The 17,500-nt window shown below is 43.5% G+C and overlaps 2 protein-coding genes across 2 annotated transcripts in view; one reads left to right on the top strand and one right to left on the bottom strand.

Annotated features, from left to right (window-relative positions):
• The window catches only part of LOC147471606 (uncharacterized), a 1,736-nt gene extending 408 nt beyond the window's left edge, over positions 1–1,328 (bottom strand). The window contains exon 1 of the mRNA XM_086538726.1: positions 1–1,328. This exon is cut by the window's left edge and continues 408 nt beyond it. Coding sequence (XP_086394852.1) covers positions 557–1,147 — 591 coding nt within the window. The 5' untranslated portion in view covers positions 1,148–1,328 and the 3' untranslated portion in view covers positions 1–556.
• Positions 1–17,500, top strand: part of LOC122267483 (uncharacterized) — a 37,820-nt gene that overhangs the window by 10,152 nt on the left and 10,168 nt on the right. Inside the window, exons 5-7 of the mRNA XM_086538246.1 lie at positions 8,047–8,119; positions 8,290–8,381; positions 11,149–11,310. Coding sequence (XP_086394372.1) covers positions 8,047–8,119; positions 8,290–8,381; positions 11,149–11,310 — 327 coding nt within the window. The remainder of the gene's footprint in view (positions 1–8,046; positions 8,120–8,289; positions 8,382–11,148; positions 11,311–17,500) is intronic.

The raw sequence follows: 17,500 nt of genomic DNA, 5'->3' as shown, positions 1-17,500 counted from the left end.
TACGTCAGGTCAAAACAGACTGCCAGTGATATAGCATTGAATTAAGTAAAAAATATAGACAATGTTCTAGGTCACATGATCTCCAATATCAGTGCTTTACATTCTCGCATTCACTTTTTATGATACTAGAGTCATTTTTAGTGCTGTACTTTTTTATGAGACCTACATATTCCATCTGACAGGCTTTCTCAACATTATAATCTACTGAAATTGCAGCATAGAATCTATATCAGCCCATTGTGCTCTATACACATGCTCTTGTTATGCTCTCTGGTGAATCCTCTAAGCTTGTAGGAGAATTAAACACCGAGCTAAAACTAAAGTAGGTTCTTTGGAGGTGTAAATACAGCAAAATAAAATAAAGACATTCTGAGTCTGTTCTCGTGGCCTGGCAGGCTCGATACTCTCTGAGGTTATTACCAGATGCATGAGGTATACATAAAGTATCATACAACTGAAATATTATTCTCATACATATAGCATACATGCTATAATACACTTTATCATTATAATGTCCCACATCTCCCTCTCCCCTTCACGTTCACTAGCATGAGTCTTAAACGGACATCTTCTTGATACGTTCAGAATGACGAGGATCTGGAGGTTTAGATAGGGTGCCAAAGTCATCTGCATTAGGTGGTTCACTAGGTGGGAAACATACTGGACACAGGAAATGACAATTTTGCCACAAGATACGACCACTTGGCATCTTGATGTGATAGTCATGGGATTTACCAACTCCAATGATGATACCTACTTTGTCCCAATGCTTTGAGGTAGGGTCCTGGATCCGGACTTGAGTTCCAATCTTCAGCGTAGGAAGAGCTCTGGCTTGTTTGTTGTATCGGGTCTCAACATCCTTGGCACGTTCATTGGCACGGCGATCACAACTCTCAGCTCTAGACTGCCATTCCTTAGTGAAGGATTTTGCATGAGCTGGTACACAAAAGTGGAGTGAATGTCCAAAGAGGATTTGTGCAGAAGAACGTCCAGTGAAGTTAGGGGTATTACGTAACTCTAAGAGACCTCTGTCAAAGGCTTCGTTGTCAATATTCCCAGTCAGAGCCATTTTCAGGATTAAGTCTTTCACCTTCTTCACAGCTGCCTCAGCATGATTATTTGATTGTGTGTAATGGGGTGTGGACATGATGTGGCGCACTCCCCCATCGCTCAAGGAAAGCTGCAAATTCTTGACTGGTGAATTGAGGTATGCCTAGGTCGCGGAACAGATGCCTGAAAAAACGAATAGTGGCCCTAGCTGTAATGTCAGTACCACATTGAATTACCACTGGCCAGTTAGAGAAGCAGTCAATGTACACTTAAAAGTGTTTTCTAGCTACAGAAAAGAAATCTGCCGACACTGAAAAAAATTACCTATTTGGGTAGTCATCCGATGCTAATGATTCCTGTTGTTGGCTGGGCTGGAGAATCTGGTATGGTTCACAAGCACGAATAGTGTTGAGGATGTCAGCATCAATGCCTGGCCAATAAACAGTTTGCCTGGCATGTCGTTTTGTGGCCTCAAAACCACAATGGCTGTCATGTCAGGATACGACGACATAGGGCTGTAGGGATAACCATATAACACTAAGTTGCCATTACAGTAAAGGTCATCTCGAATCTTCCAATATGAAAGCAGACTGTTTTGCAGGTCATAGCGGTCATTGGGGAACCCTGGTCTAAAATGATGGAGTAGCTCTCTGTATGTGGTTTCCTCAGAAGCTGTTTTTCATAAATCTTCCAAGTGTAGATCCTCTTATTCATTGACACAGGGTACTGCAATAGTTTTCACTGCTCATAGGGTCACACCACTAACAGAAATGCAGGTTTCATTGTAAATGGATTCATCATCTGACGTGGGGCGATTGACAGGTAAGCAGGACAGGGCATCAGGGATGCAAAGTGTCTTACCCGCGCACCATGTAGCTGTGAAGATATATGGGGAAATCTTCATCTTCAGCCGCTGCAGACGGAGATTCTCAATTGCGTCCAGTGAATAGTGGTTTAATATGGGGACCAACGGTCTGTGGTCTATCACTAAACTAAAATGCTGGAGGCCTATGAGATAAAACTTGCATTTGGACATAGCCCAGACTACAGCTTGTAACTCCAACTCTTATGGTGGCATAATGTGTCTTCATATAAGTCAAGAAACGGAAGCCACACTGCATGAGTTTGAGTCTACCACCACCGTGGTTTTGAAGCAATGCATAACCAAGACCATACAGCCTAGATGCATCAGTTTGTAAGATGGTGGGAAGGGCTGGGTCAAATGTCGAAAGAATGGGCGGACGTGATAGGGCTAGCTTGACTTCTTCAAACACTTTGGTATGATCAGCTTACCAGACAAAAGTTCTTCTTGGGCTCATCAACGGACGAAGGGGCACTGCTGTGGCAGAGATATCTGGTGTAAACTCGGCCAACTGATTAACCAGACCCATAAATGCACGAAGATCTGTGAGGTTAGCAGGTGTAGGGAACTCTGCAGTAGCATGGACTTTCTCAGGGTCGGCTGCAATGCCATCCTTGGAGAGCCTGTAACCACAAAATGTTGTTTCTGGTGTGGCCAATACAAACTTGTCAGCGTTCAAGGTGATACCATGTTGTCTGCACCTAGACAACATCTTGTCAACATGTTGAAGATGGGTAAGATAGTCCTCATAATGTTGGAGGATATCATCTACAACCTTGATACAATTGGTCACTCTCTGAAGAGCCTTATCCTCTCGTAGACAGAATGCATCTCCTGTCGCTGAGAAACCCATTGGACCACGACAATTCCGGAAACAACCATAGGGTAAGAAACTGGGACTTGGGGTTGACACTCCTAATTGCTGCAAATGGTGTTGGTGAAGGGTGGGCTGGGCGGGAAACTTGTGAATTCAGCCTGGAGAGGTCAGTGGTGATGCGAACACCACCATTGACCTTAGCGACTGCAACAAGTGGGTGACATCAAGCTGTTGTTCATCATCTACTTGCGTGATGATACCCTGGCTGACCATTGACTCAAGCTCTGTTTTCACTGCTTCTTGAAAAGCAAGAGTAATTAACCGAGAGGTATGTATTGCATAAGATTGGGCATCTTACCTCAGGTGGATCCTCATAGGAGGGCCCGACAATTTCTTAAGTGGCCCTGACTTTAGGTCCTCCTTTCGCACCAATTCGTCAGCATATTCTACTTTTTTGCAGCATATGGTGACGTAGATTTGTTAAAAAGTAATGACAACAGCTGGACTGGTGTGGATGCTGGGGCCTTCGTGCCTCTTCCTGAAACCTGTACCCTGTTGGTGGGTTGCTTGTCTGGGATTTGTTTAGGGAAATAATCCGGATTGATACCCAAGTCTCTACACTCAACCCATGACAGCAAAGGGGTTGTCAGCAAAGTTGGACATTGATCCAGCAATCAGTCGTCTTATTGCCATATGTAATGCTTCCAATGAAAGAACCAACTGCTGGTGGCATACGTGATCCATCAGCATTGTAGTACATTGTAACAGAGGGCGGTTCCAAGCCTTGCTCAGTCAGGCCAAGGGTACTGAGATGCTGTAGCCCAATGACTGTAGTATCCGCACCTGTATCAGGTATAATATCAGTGTGACCTGATGAGTTATCTCGTGTGACAGAGATACAGATTTTAGGTGAGGGATGAGGCCTGGATCGCACTGTAGCAGAAATGCTCCTAATACACGATGTTGAAGGAGACTGAACTGATGACATTTAGGTTTTGGTCTTTCCTTGGGTCTTTCTTTGGTTTTAACTTCTTTACCTTCTTCTTGGGGCAACACTTATCATAGTGTCCCTGTAAATTATAATCCTTGCACTTGGCATTTCTGGTTGGACACTTCATGGCACCAGCCCAATGGCCTTTAATGTTGCAAGTATGACATGTCGATGTCAACGCTGGACAGGGCTTCTGGTCGTGATAGCGACTACAATGTTCACAGGACTTCTCAGAAGTATGACGGGATGCAAGTGTCTTTCCTGTTTTCCTCTGGTGAGCTATCTTCTTACTGTGACACGGCACAAACAGAACTTGTATCCTTAAGTGAGGAAGAAGCATTCTTTGAAGATTCGTGTGCCCTACACGCATTCAAGACATCCTGGAATGTGGCAGATTGGTCCAATCCAATGAGCTTTTGTGTCAACTCAGCATCACGAAAGCCCATCAATATACCATGTTTAATCCATTCGTCAATGCAGACTGGATTCCAAGCTTTGCAAAGGTCTATCTCCTGGGATAGTATCTTCAAACGTATCCAGAAGTCATCAAAGGTCTCACCTTCTGCCTGCTTGCATCCGGAGAATGATTTCCATCGTAACACTTCGTTGCTGGTGCACTTGACATGGGACTGTAGTTTGTTTAAAACATCCTCTACAGTAATTGAGGAATCAGGAGACACTTCCAACTTGTGTTCCAACACACGTCTCATATCTGGCATCAGAAACATCCAAAGTTGGATCAGTTGCTTAGGCAGTGGCAGACTTTGTAGATCCACCATCATGGCAGAGTCTGATCAGTCCTGTCTCCATTCACGAAACTGCTGAGGAGTCGCATCAGCAGGCAAAGCATTTGCCTTTGGAGTCAACGGGGTTCCTGAGGCATTTGACATGGTATTCAGGTTGCCAGACGGCTTTGCTGAAGCATCCAAGAAGCAAGGGACTGAGGTGCAAGGTGGCGTAACAACTCCTGGAAATGAGCTACTTCCTCCTGTCTGAGTGCCTCTTCCTCCTTCCTGTGTGCTTCTTCCTCCTTCCTGCATGCTTCTTCCCTCTCTTGATCCCTTTGCAACATAAGTTGCAGGGTTGTAGCCATATCCATGGGCGCCTGGTCACCAATGGATGCAGATGCACGACGAGGACGAAGGATAATCCTCGGGTGTAGGATGCTGGGTGCCTGCTTCATCTTCTGTGATGGGTGTGTGTGTTTCAGGCGTGCTTGTATTGGTCTTCTTATTCTAAGCCTTTACACCCATCTGTGATCAGTGAATAGCTAATTGTTTACTAATACCCTGTGGATTGTATCCACACGGAGGGGGGGACGTAGGGGGAAGTGGCAACACCTCGAAGTGAGCAATCGTGTGTGGAGCACGGGTAGTCAGTGTGTGCATACGTGCGTGCATCAGCTGGCGGGCAGAGCGGGGCTGAGGAAGCAAAGAAAACGGGAAGCGAGAGTCAGTGGTTGCGGGGCCTCCTTAAGGCGCTGTCACACTAGCATTTTTCCGCCAATTTTCTGAAAAATTGTCAATTTTTGAGCGAATTGGCATCTTTTTAGTCAGACGATATTCCGAGTTTCCGCGTGAAACATTCCCGTCGTCCTATTGGCCAAGCATAATCAAATCAAGAACTATATTTTTAAATGTTCGTATTTGTTTTAAATCATTAATAATATTCAAATATAATGAAATTTACTTTTCATATTTATAGCTTAAAATTGACAAAGAGGAATATGGAAATCTAAATTTTATTTCATTAGATAAAATTTGTTTTAAGTGCTGGACTTCATTGTTTACATCCGTCAGCCGCAGAGCGCGCTATTTTTCCTCCAGTTTTGAAAAAACAATGGACTGTGAATGGATACAGGCCCTTCAGAAGAATACTTGAATTAGAATATTTTATTGCTTTTTCTTGTTACGCTCAGCATCTGCTAAAACGGCTAAAGTCTAGCATAACCGCGCACTATCGCTTGTTCGGCGCCATTGTTTACAAATGCGATGCGAGTATCGCATTACTAAGCCGATGGCTCCTAGTGTGACTGCGCGCCTCGAAAAATTGACAATTTTTGAAAATTGACGCAATAAAACGACGGAAAATAGGCTAGTGTGACAGCGCCTTAAATTTACTGCGCTCTCCAAAACACGATGTTAACCCGATAAATTTCCTTATGAAGCCTCAAAATACCCTGCCAAATGAAACTGATCACTTCACTGCACGAAATTACTTATGCACGACAATGCACTAACACTACGCACACTGAAATATCACACTTCCTCGTGGAGTCAGAGCTGGGGTGGCCATGCAGGAGAGAAATGGAGGTGAATCAATCGTCCTTTCTTCGCTGTACACTCTCCTTTTCGTCACTGCGCCATGTTATGCTCTCTGGTGAATCCTCTAAACTTGTGGGAGAATTAAACACCAAGGTAAAAAAGTAGGTTCATTGGAGGTGTAAATACAGCAAAATAAAATAATACATTCTGGGTCTGTTCTCCTCGTGGCCTGGCAGGCTCGCTCCTCTCTGAGGTTGTTGCCATTAGGATAAGCCAGATTTGCGGAGCATATGCTACGCCGGGCTTGTATGCAGTGACGCGAGCCCGCTTGTGTCAGCGTGTGCTGACTCGTGAGAGAATGTGCCAACGAGTGTTGACTCGATCTGAGCTTGGTCCTTACCCAACGCAGTGCCCAGCTACGTCGGTAATCACCAGGTGACAGCGGAAGCTCACGAGCTTGGACGGGACTCGATCTGCCGACCACGGGGATGTGAAGTCGACACGCTACCAATGAGCTAACCAGCCGGCTAGTTTGTTGCCAGATGCAACGAGGTATACATAAAGTATCATACAACAGAAATTTATTATCATACTTATAGCATACATGCTATAATACACTATATCACTACAATGTCCCACAACTCTGACAGAAGGGTTATGGTTTTATGGGAGGACAAATTGCATTTTTTTTTCGAACTTTTTTCACTTTCATAAACAAATGCGAAAGAAATAACTATCCCAAACGAATGAATGAGATTGAGAACAGGAAGGCGACCTGTGTTTATATCTGCAAGTGCCACAGCACAAACCAGCCTTACTGGCACAGGGGAACATTGCACGTAGTATGGTTCACTTTTCATTCTGCTTATACATCTTGCACTGCTGGCACTTTAAAGTCGCAGATCGACATCTTGTGTATCGTCATTTTCTGAAGTTAGTGCTTGGTAGAGAACGTGTATGGGTGTCATTCAAAGCTTTTATACCTTCTGGTGCCAGGAGAGAGCACCTTCTGTGTTTCGGATATTAAGCCAAACTTATATTATGGTGATTATAGTAATTGTAATGCTAATTTCCATCATCTATTACTGAAAATAATATACTATTAGTAGAATCGTAAAAAACAATCGTAGAAAACAATCGTAGAAAACAGTGATATGTATAAGACAGATTTTCCGGCGTCGGCATATTCACGTCATTCGGACCTCGGAATTATATTTTACTATTGACACATCGCTTCATCCGTATTCAACGGGTTAAAAAAGAAAAAGTGCGGTAGATAAAGTGAAAAAGGGAAATTCATGTGAACACGTGAAAAGAAATTCGTCTTCTCCATCTCTTATTTTTATTCTGTACCATATTGTTAAGGGTGAAAGGACTGGTCTCATTTTATTCAGAAATATAGTAGTCATCACGTCTTTACTTTCTAATTCCAAAATATCATCCTTATACTCATGGTAAAGCTCTCCAAAATATCGTTAGGAAAGTAATTAGCCATATTCGTGTCGACCACATCCCCGTGGTCGGCAGATCGAGTCCCGTCCAAACTCGTGAGTTTCCATTGTCACCTGGCGGTTACTGACGTAGCTGGGCACTGCGTTGGGTAAGGACCAAGCTCAGATCGAGTCGACACTCGTTGGCACATTCTCTCACGAGTCAGCACACGCGCTGACACAGGCGGGCTCGCCTCAGTGCATACAAGCCCGGCGAAGCATCTGCTCCGCAAATCTGGCTTATCCTTATCCTTACTTTTATGAGAAAAGTTCAAGGGGAAGAGGAAGGTGTCTTTCTGTCTTCGTTTAGGTCGAAATTTTGACCAATGAAGATGGGACTCGTCTCATTTCATTCATAAAAAAAATGGTTGGAAAGTAATAAGCCCCCCTTCGATTTCCGTCATCTATTTATGTAATTGCTTTCTAAACTTGTTTGCATGTCTTTTGCCCAGTCTACATTACGTAAATAGGGATATTGCTATAGCAGTCTTGATTAAGATGTAGGAACGGCTTTTATGTGTTATATATAGAAATTATGATATTTAGTTTTTAACAAGTTTTATATTTTTCAGTATCCATTGCTGAACAAGGCAACTATAGACAACGATACTCCAACACCTGGTTACCTTTTTGAAGATATCATCAGTATCCTTTTTTACGCCAAATATTTAGTTTTCACATAATGAACAAGTTTGGTAATCTTCGAAGAGTTGCTACTCACCTAGGTACAGTATGGTTGTTGGTTGCTGAATCAAGCAGAGTTCATATAATTTGGCTCCAATTAATTTTTGTATTGTTTCTTAACTTTGCTGTAGAGCTGAGCCATCAATCTCAAGGTCACAGGCATCATCTGGTGGATTTTTTAATAGCTCGTCTCCAGATATCGTCCTGGCCCGGAAAGCAGAAGGTGAGAGGAAATGTGTTTGTTTCATTCTAGATATCTTCTTTAACCCCAAAACCGTAGGCTTCATCCCTGTGGCCTGAACATGTCTGTAGAAAAGTGATTGACAGATGCCAGGGCACAGCTTTTGGTGTTTTGATATTGTATGCTAATTTTCAAGGTAGTGGGAGGTGGCAGCAGCAGCAGCAGCAGCAGCAGCAGCAAAAAAAAAAAAAAAAAAAAAAAAAAAACATAAATATATATATATGCATGTAGTCATATATATATATAATATATATATATATATATATATATATATATATATATATATATATATATAAATATATAATATATATAAATATATATTTATATATATATATTTATATATATATTATATATTTATATATATATATATATATATATATATATATATATATATATATATATATTTATATACATTATACATATACATACATATATATATATATTATATATATATATATATATATATATATAATATATATATATATATATATATATATATATATATATATACTGTTAGTGAGAGAGTGGAGGGAGGAGAGAGGTTTGTGGGGAGAGGACAAGGTGAATAAAAGCCATTATCTGTCACCCACATGTTTACAGATATGATAGTGTGGGTTCATTAACCCAGTCAGCAAAATTTAATGTGTTACTATGGTGCTTTCCATCCTGATTATTATATATTGCATTTATTAAGGTCTTGATTCATTAAAGATTTAGCAACTAATCAACTTGTCATGTTATACTGTATGGTAGCATGTGCATGCACTAATTGGCTGGCTTTGGTTAGATTGAAGCCTACTTGAATCACATTGGGTGTACAAAAACATTTGATCACACTCTTCATAACACAGTAGCATGAGAATGATAACAAAATTAACTTGCAAATAAACAAAACACCAGTGCTCTTACGTTGTCCAGATGCATGAGTCTTTGTCACAACATCTGGAAGTTTTGGTTGATTAGTCAGCCACTGCTGTAATCTCAGCCCTCTCTGTCAGAGTGAGCAGTGCTGGTTGAGCTTTATGGAGCCTGACACATCACTATCCAGGATCTCTATGAGGTTTTGGGTCTACTTTATAAGCATCCAATCTGGGCCACCTCAGACCAGAACAGCATGGTGCCAATTGGGTTCCAATGCGCATATCCAAGCCAGTCTTCATAATGATAGAGAATTGCTATCTGTAGATAACGGTTTCACATCTCATGGTGTCAAGAATCAGCATGCAGTTGCCCCGTCTCGCCAGGCATTGCTAAAGTAGTCATTGGATCCCGACTTTTTCTTTATTTGTGTGTGGTTCCTCATGTCAATCTATTTGCATTTGCATGTAGGACTCATGGGGCCATTCTTAGTCATCTGAAACAGATGGGAGTGTGTTTATCTCTGCTAGCTTTCCTAGCCAAGGAGCTCTTTGAGGACATCCATTTCATTGAAGAAGTGGAATAATGGAGAATAACTTGACAACCTTTCACCGATCCTTATACTAGGTATGTTAGACGATCTTATAGGAGAGCATTGGTTGTGAGATGCATAGCTTATTCTCATTTCTTCCTCATTTAGTATCAATATTTCACTGTGAACTAAGTCCCACTACTCTTCATCTAGAGCCATTCATTTCCTTCAGTTCATTCTTTTCCATTCATGCTTGTTAGAGCATTCTGTCATACCAGGACCCTTACAGACTAACTGAAAGATTGCAAGCCCGACTGCTCCACCAGTCTGTAAGTCCTCCCTTGATTTATAGAAGGATGCAGTTACTTGAAGAGAACAGGGAATTTAGTTATTCCATATTAAAACAGCATCATACCAAATGAAGAGAAGATTCACAGTGATTTCTTTGGGAAGCAAAATGTGTTGAAACATGCGGTCTACCTTATGAGTGAGGTGAGAGAGAGAGAGAGAGAGAGAGACATAGACTGTTTGAGACAAGTTCAACACACATTCCAATGAATATTTACACATGAATATTAACATTTTATATAGATACTTTCTGGTGACAGGTATTAAAGACCCCATCCACTTCAATTTTGCTGTGTCTGTTGTCTGTCATTTCTTCTGTCCTCTGTGCTACATAATCCCAAATTAGTTGCTGCACAGACTTTTAATCTTTTTCCTGGCAGACAAAATCAGCCTCTGATCAGCTGTTCCTGATTGTTTTTCATTTCATTTATCTAATTCAAATTATCCATCCAAACCCTGATTTTCATTACAAGGGACTGCTCCACTCCAACTCTGGTGATTGGAATCATTCTCTGGGAATCAAACCAAGATATGGGAGTTCTAGATTGTGTAAGAAACAGTTCCTATGCCAATCTCATTGATTGGTTCACGTGGTCCTGTCAACTGTATGTCATGATCCCATGCAAAAACCCTTTTCAAAATTTACAGGATAGGGCCCAGCTTTTGCTACCATATAGCAAAACTGGCAATATCTGGGTCTTGAAGGCACATATCTTAGCCCTTCTGCAAATGTACGGAGATACTCCTTTCCAAATGCTCTTATTTGCAAGAGTTCAAGACTCATGCTGCCAGGCCAAGCTGTCTGTTGACTACCTGTCCTCTTTGCAAGCATGCATTGGCTGAACATGTTCTAACCTCGTTTCTAAATACATTGAGAGCTGCCATTAGGTTACAATGTGCATGCATTTTGTTTCTGTAGGACAGTGCCATAGCTTGAATGTCATCTCCTCAGGATGTGGAGGTTGCATCCAAAATACTTTTTAAACGATTTCATAAAATATTTTTTTCCAGGTGGTAAGAATACTACACCAGACCTGTTCTAGAGGACACCGTGGTGTGCGTGTGTATCTTAGAGGTAAGGATGGAGACCTCAGAAAAGCAGCAGCCTCTGGGGGCCCACCTGATCCAGTTTTGGCCAATACACCACAGCTCTTTCTCAGCTCTGCTATACAAGTATGTAAAGATGCAAGCATATTATATTGACATCATATAAGATACTCCTATCTCTCTTCTCACACGCATGTGCTTTTACTCTTTCTCTCTCATAAGCTCTCACTTTTACTCTCTTTTGTGCATGTTTGCTCATTCACTCTGCGCTCAATCTTTCTCTATCTTCACTCACTCTTTCTCTCTTACTCGTGCCTAATTTCTTGCTATTTCTTTCTCTCTTTCACTCACGTGCGAGCTCAATTGCTCTTTTTTCTATCATCGGTCTTTCTCTCTCCTTTTCCTGCATTTTTTTTTATCTCTATTTCCCTTGTTCTTTCTCTCTCTCATTTGCTCTTTCTCTCACCCTCTCTTATGCACCATCTCATCCCTTCTAACACTTGAGATCACTTGAAGTCTTCAAGTGAAATGAAAGAGGCTGAAAAAATAACTATCCTGTTGTGGGTCATCAATAGAGCAAATTCTAAATGTTGTTTATGGAAAAAGTTCAGCATGATTAATAGATGTATGATTTGGTAGACCGAATCTCAAATGTCATTTAGTCAAACATACACCCGCTCCTACACATTACTCTGTCTTCGAGCTGTCAGTGTATATATATGAAAAAAGAAGGATATTTAATGACAATAGGAACAATTGGGATTTCCCACTGTGAAATACTTGAATGAACCAGATGGTAGATAGATCTATACCGACTTTTTCAATGAGGTCGTGGAGTTAATGGAAAGGGGCCAAACGCTAAGTACCTCTGGGTGCAAATGACAGTAACTTGGTTCTCTGGCTGGTTACTTGGTTCTCTGGTTATATTGGTGGCATACATCAGTACTAACTGGCCACATTTAAGATGGAGGGGAGGTACTCCTGATTCCACCTCAAGACGCTCGATATGAGTACATTTAATCTATAATATATTTTAGATCTTATTACCAAATAAATATTACCAAAGACTTCTATCAGCTTCCGCTTTGTGTCCAGACATGCACTTCGATAAATTAAGTGCTCTTTGACATTTATTCTTTCACTGGCTAATATTGCAGAATTTTGAATAGGTTTTGGGTTGATTATTTAGAGTTGGCCTGATTTGGGGCTTCCTCCCAGGAGTAAAAAACACACCATTACTCTAGTTACCCTAGTTATGAATCTTATCTGGTGCCTGTTGGATCCTGCATTACTGCTGGAATATCATTATACACAATTATTAACATAGGGGGGATATTTAAGATTCTGAGATGGTAAAATGTCTTTTATCAAATATAGAAATAAAGTTGGGGACAAGACACTTTCTTGTGGAACAAAAATGTCCAAGTAGGTAACATTGTCAGAAATTGATTTGACTTGACATAGCACCATGTCATGTCATAGGTTCTTTTTAAAAATAAAAAATCTAAAAATACTGAAATAGAAAAATGCCATTTGGTAAGTGCCTCATGAATTTGATATCCCTTTCAGAACCTGCACTGCTCATCAACTAGTAAATTTATGAGTTTAGAAAATATAATAGCTTACCGTTAACAATTCTTTTCTTGATATTGCATAAGAAACTTTCTAACACATAAATTACCATATCATCAGGTGGACATTAAACTGAATATGTAGTCAGATAAGTGATATTGAATTTTACTATGAATGTGACACATTCCAAAATAGAACTAATTGTCACTTCAGTGAAAGGGTGGTTCTGATGGACGTACATGGCAACGAAGCCTCCACCCATTCCCTCTTAGTCTTTTTACGTAAATTATTTTTCCTAAGCGATACAACTCATCAGACTCTTGATTGTGCAAATGTCTTTCTTGGAGAACTATATTATTGAGAGCATAGGACAAGGCTAGAAATCCGAGGGAATTTATTTATGATTTAAGTCTTCGATAGTTCTGTTTTATAATGATTGTTGTGTGGATTACATTTTATGGAGGGTGGAAATGCATTGTCCATCGTTTTTTTCTTGGATGGAGGCGTGTCCTCATTCCTGAGGGCCACTCTAAGGAACTCTTGGACACAGTAATCTCTCTTCACAAGTAGGTTATCATTTCACAATTTTCAGACGAAATCAAACCCTCCTTCCACTTCACCATCAAGGATCTTCTTGATGTGAAAGAAGTTTACATTTTACAGGAATTGATTTTCAAATTTAATCAATCGTATGAGGATTTCAGATCAAGTCCAAACCCTGGACCAAAGCCCTTTGTACTGAGGACTGCCAATCCCTTAACTATTGTAAAAACCTAATCCCAGTAGCTAAGAGAATATATAATTTTTTTAGACATATTCCTACCTCCCCTACCCTAATGGAAGCCTGGTTCTGTTCACCAGCACCAACTAAGGAATCAGAGTTTTGTTTAGGATCAGTTCAGTTCAGACAGATTTGCGAAGTCGTCGCTTTGCCCGGGCTATATGCCACTGTCAGCTATGAGTGCTGACTCATCTTATCTAAACTTATCTGATCATCATCGTTGAGAGATTTGCGAAGACGTCGCTTCACCCGGGTTGTGTGGATGGGGTAGCCTGGTCTCTATTAGCTATAAGTGCCGACTCATCTTATCATCATAACTGAACTCTTACCGTGGTGGTCGGATTGCCTGTAGGCGCTCCAGTTGCCAGGGGCAAGTGACAGGCATAGCCGTCTAACCAGCCTGGCGGCTGTCGTCTCTGGGCCCTGCCTGAGGAAGCGAGTGTGCTCGCATTCCATCAGGTAGTGCTCTAACTTGGCGTCCAGCGCGCCACAATGCTCACAGCGTCACTCATCTTGCCCATTAGTGGGAACGATTTGCCACGCAGAAGCGTAGCCTATTCTCACTCTGTGCAGACTGACTTCAGCACACCTTGATATTCTAGGAGAGATTATCAGCAACTCATAGCCTGTGGCGTCTGAATACCAGCTGGCCGAGAGGAAGGTTCTCGCTTCCTCTCTATGTCACTGCAGGGCACCGACCTGCCCTGCAACCATCGTTTTACGCCTTAGCAGTTCCCGGCTAGGATGCACCACAAGATCATTCAAGGGTTTCTTCCTGCCTTTCTTCGCTAACCTGTCAGCTACGTCGTTCTCTTCAATACCAACACGGCTTGGGATCCAGTTGATGATGATGTGTCTTCCCTGGTCCAGGATTCTCTGAGCAATGGTGAGAATCGTGGTTACCAGGTAAATATTATCAGGAGACCTGCTTTGTTGCAGGCTGTCAATGGCGGCCCTAGAATCTGTGTGTATGACAACATGCCCGTCCATCTGGGCTGCATGGGCTAGGGCTCCCATAATAGCTACTGCCTCTGCCTCAAGCGTGGAGGCATTGTCAGATACCCGCATAGCTTTCTCTATGCCCCTTGCTGCAAAACCGGCACCTGCAGTGCGGGTGATAGGGTCTACAGAACCATCCGTGAAGTAGGTTTTACTATTCAGTGGCGTGATTGCTGTAATGTTCCTCTCCGCCTCAGCCTTCAATAGAGGCGGTGAGTACTGTGTCTTTCTTCTTGATAGACTCATGACAGAAAACTCTATCAAGGATCGTGCCCACGGCGGGGCTGTGACATAGTCAGGGTGGGGGAGGTCCATGCCCTTAATCAGTAATGTCTCTTTGAGCTTAAACCGTTTCAGCACTCTGGTTGTGTGAGACAGCCAGGTGTTGTTAGCAAAGAGCTCTTGGTTCTGTGCAAGCTGACGCTGCACTCTCTGTCTTAGCTGCGAGTCCAGTGGGGACTGTAGGACATTGGCAAGGAACTGGGCCGCCATCTGATCTATCCGGGTGTCCAGGGGAAAGAGTTTGGCCTCCAAGTGGAGGTTAGTAACCTTAGCCCACCCAGGGGCACCCAGAATAATCCTGGCGGCTTCGTTTTGTATGATGTCGATCCTTTTCCTGAGTCCAGGCTTGACCGTGATCAGGGCGACGGAGGCGTAGTCCACAATGGGACGGACAGCGTGCACATAGAAGGATCTTAGTACATGGTGCCCAGCCCCATAGCACCGCCCTGACAGAGCTTTCATGACAGAGAGCCTTGCTTTGGTCCGGTCTAAGAGATGTTTAATCTCAGAGCGGAAGGTGAGGTTCTTATCAATCCATACCCCCAAGTATTGGTAGACATGTACCCACTCAAGCTCTAGATCTTGGACAATGACAGCGCTGCTGTTGCTGACAGTGCTCAGTAAGGTGGCCATGTTGTGGGTAGTGCTCTTGCCCCTTGTGAACCCGTGTAGGTGTTCATGTGGAGGTCCCAGCTTCCATTGGAGCCGATTCAGTACCATTTTCTCTGCTGTCTTTCCCAGACAGCTGAGCAGGGAGATGGGGCGGTACCGTCCCGTTTTTTTTTGGGTTGGGGACGGGAATTATATCAGCCTTCTTCCAGCATTGTGGCAGCGAGGAAGTTTCCCAGGACTTGTTGATGAGATGCAAAAGTGCAAGCTTGCCTTCATGTCCTAGGTGGGAAATGATGGGGTGGGAGATCCCATCGCAACCCAGGGCTGACCGGGAACTGGTCTTGTATGTCCGCCGTAATTTCCTCAGAGAGAACATGACATCTGTATCATCAGGCTCGACCGCCTTTTCTCTGATGAGGGCATACCTGCCTGGGAGCAGTTCTTCTTGGCATGCCCTCAGCTCTGCTGGTAGACCGACGCTACTTGTTCTAGCAGAGAACTCGAGTGCCAGTCTCTCCGCCTCTGACCACGGGTCATGGTGGGTCTTTTTGGGGGCTGAGCGATTCGTGGCCCGTCTGATACGGTTCCACAGTTCTGAAAGGGAGGTTTAGTGGCCAAAGGACTCACACCACTCCAGCCACTTTTCCTGCCTTAACCTATTAGCAGTTTCCTGAGCATCCCTGAGAGCCTCTCTCAGAAGAGCGTGGTTCTCAGGAGTTCTCTGTCTGCGAAAGTGTCTTCTGCACATATTGATTCTGTGGTTGACCTCCTTAATCTCATCATTGTAATACCAGGCGTCCTTGAAACACCCGGCTTCTGAGGCTTCCTTGTCTATGGCATTTACTAGTCTGGCCTCAAGTATATCCACATTATCATTAAGTGAGGAGTCACTGGTTCTGAGGCACTTGGCCAGAGCCTCCTAGAAGGCTTTCCAGTTGGCTCCTTCCACCTTCCATCGAGGATTGTGCTTGGGCATGGGTGCCGGGCCAGCGTCCAAAATGGTGATTATCCCATAATGATTGCTCGTGGCAGTGTTGTCCACAGACCAACTAATTCTCTTGACCAGAGCCGCCGTGACAAAGGTGAGGTCAAGGACCAACGTGCGTAGGCTCCTGGCTGTTGAGAAGATCAATCTCTGGGCATGACTCTAGCACCTCGGCTATATGGCAGCCTGCCACATCACGTCTCTGAGTGGGAGCCAGGATGGGATGGTGGGCATTAAAATCCCCCCCTATGAGAATTAGCTCATGTGCTGCAGCAGCACAGGCTTCACTTATATCTAAGCCCTTACAGTTTGGCCTGCTGTATGCATTGTACAGCTTGAGAGGACCCCCGGCCAAATGGATCTCAACAGCAAGGGATTCGACACCTTTCCACACTGCCCAGGATCAGCAATCAGGGAGCAGGGGATAGTCGACTTCACAAGGGTAATCAGGCCTCTGGTACCTTGCGTACTCGGTAGCACAAAGGGATGATATCCCGAGAAGCGTACAGATTCCCCTGTTAGAGTCTCTTGGAGCATGACAACATCAATGTTCCGAGATCGCACGATCGCATGGAGGAGGGCGGCCCTAAGGGAGAAGCTGTTGATGTTCCACTGCAGTATGCTTAGGTTAGTGGCCATAGTGCTTGTCTGCGTTCACTATGTCATTGACATCGAGGTATTCAGTCTCTGTGTCCGACGCCCCAGTGTGGATATCGTCGGACATTTCGGAGTCTGACAACTCCTTGGTGAGTTCCTCACTGAGCGTGAATTCCTCACTTGACTTGTCACTGTCATCAGGACAGGTTGAGCTACTGGAAGGGCTGGGTCTCCTGGGAGCTGGAGTATTCCTGGTCGCCTTGGCCTTCCTTTTGGGTGGCCGTGGCTTCCTCACCCTTTGGGGTTTGGGCGCAGGCTCTGCCAGTGTGGTCTTGGCCGCAGGTTTGTTGGGGAGACAGGCCTCGCCCTGAGTTGGAGTGGGAGTTGTGGCCTTAGGCCTCATGTCCTTTTCCTTCAGGGCAGCGATGGTCTGAGTCATTGCCGTCATGGCTACCTCAACTGCCTTCTCCCTCTCCTCACTGGTCCTC

Source organism: Penaeus japonicus, unplaced genomic scaffold (genome assembly GCF_977035675.1).
Source record: "Penaeus japonicus unplaced genomic scaffold, GWHDUDI00000001_assembly GWHDUDI00000007, whole genome shotgun sequence".
Classification (NCBI taxonomy): Eukaryota; Metazoa; Arthropoda; class Malacostraca; order Decapoda; family Penaeidae; genus Penaeus; species Penaeus japonicus.
Note: the sequence above shows the minus strand (reverse complement) of the source record. Positions and strands in the feature narration are given on the sequence as shown.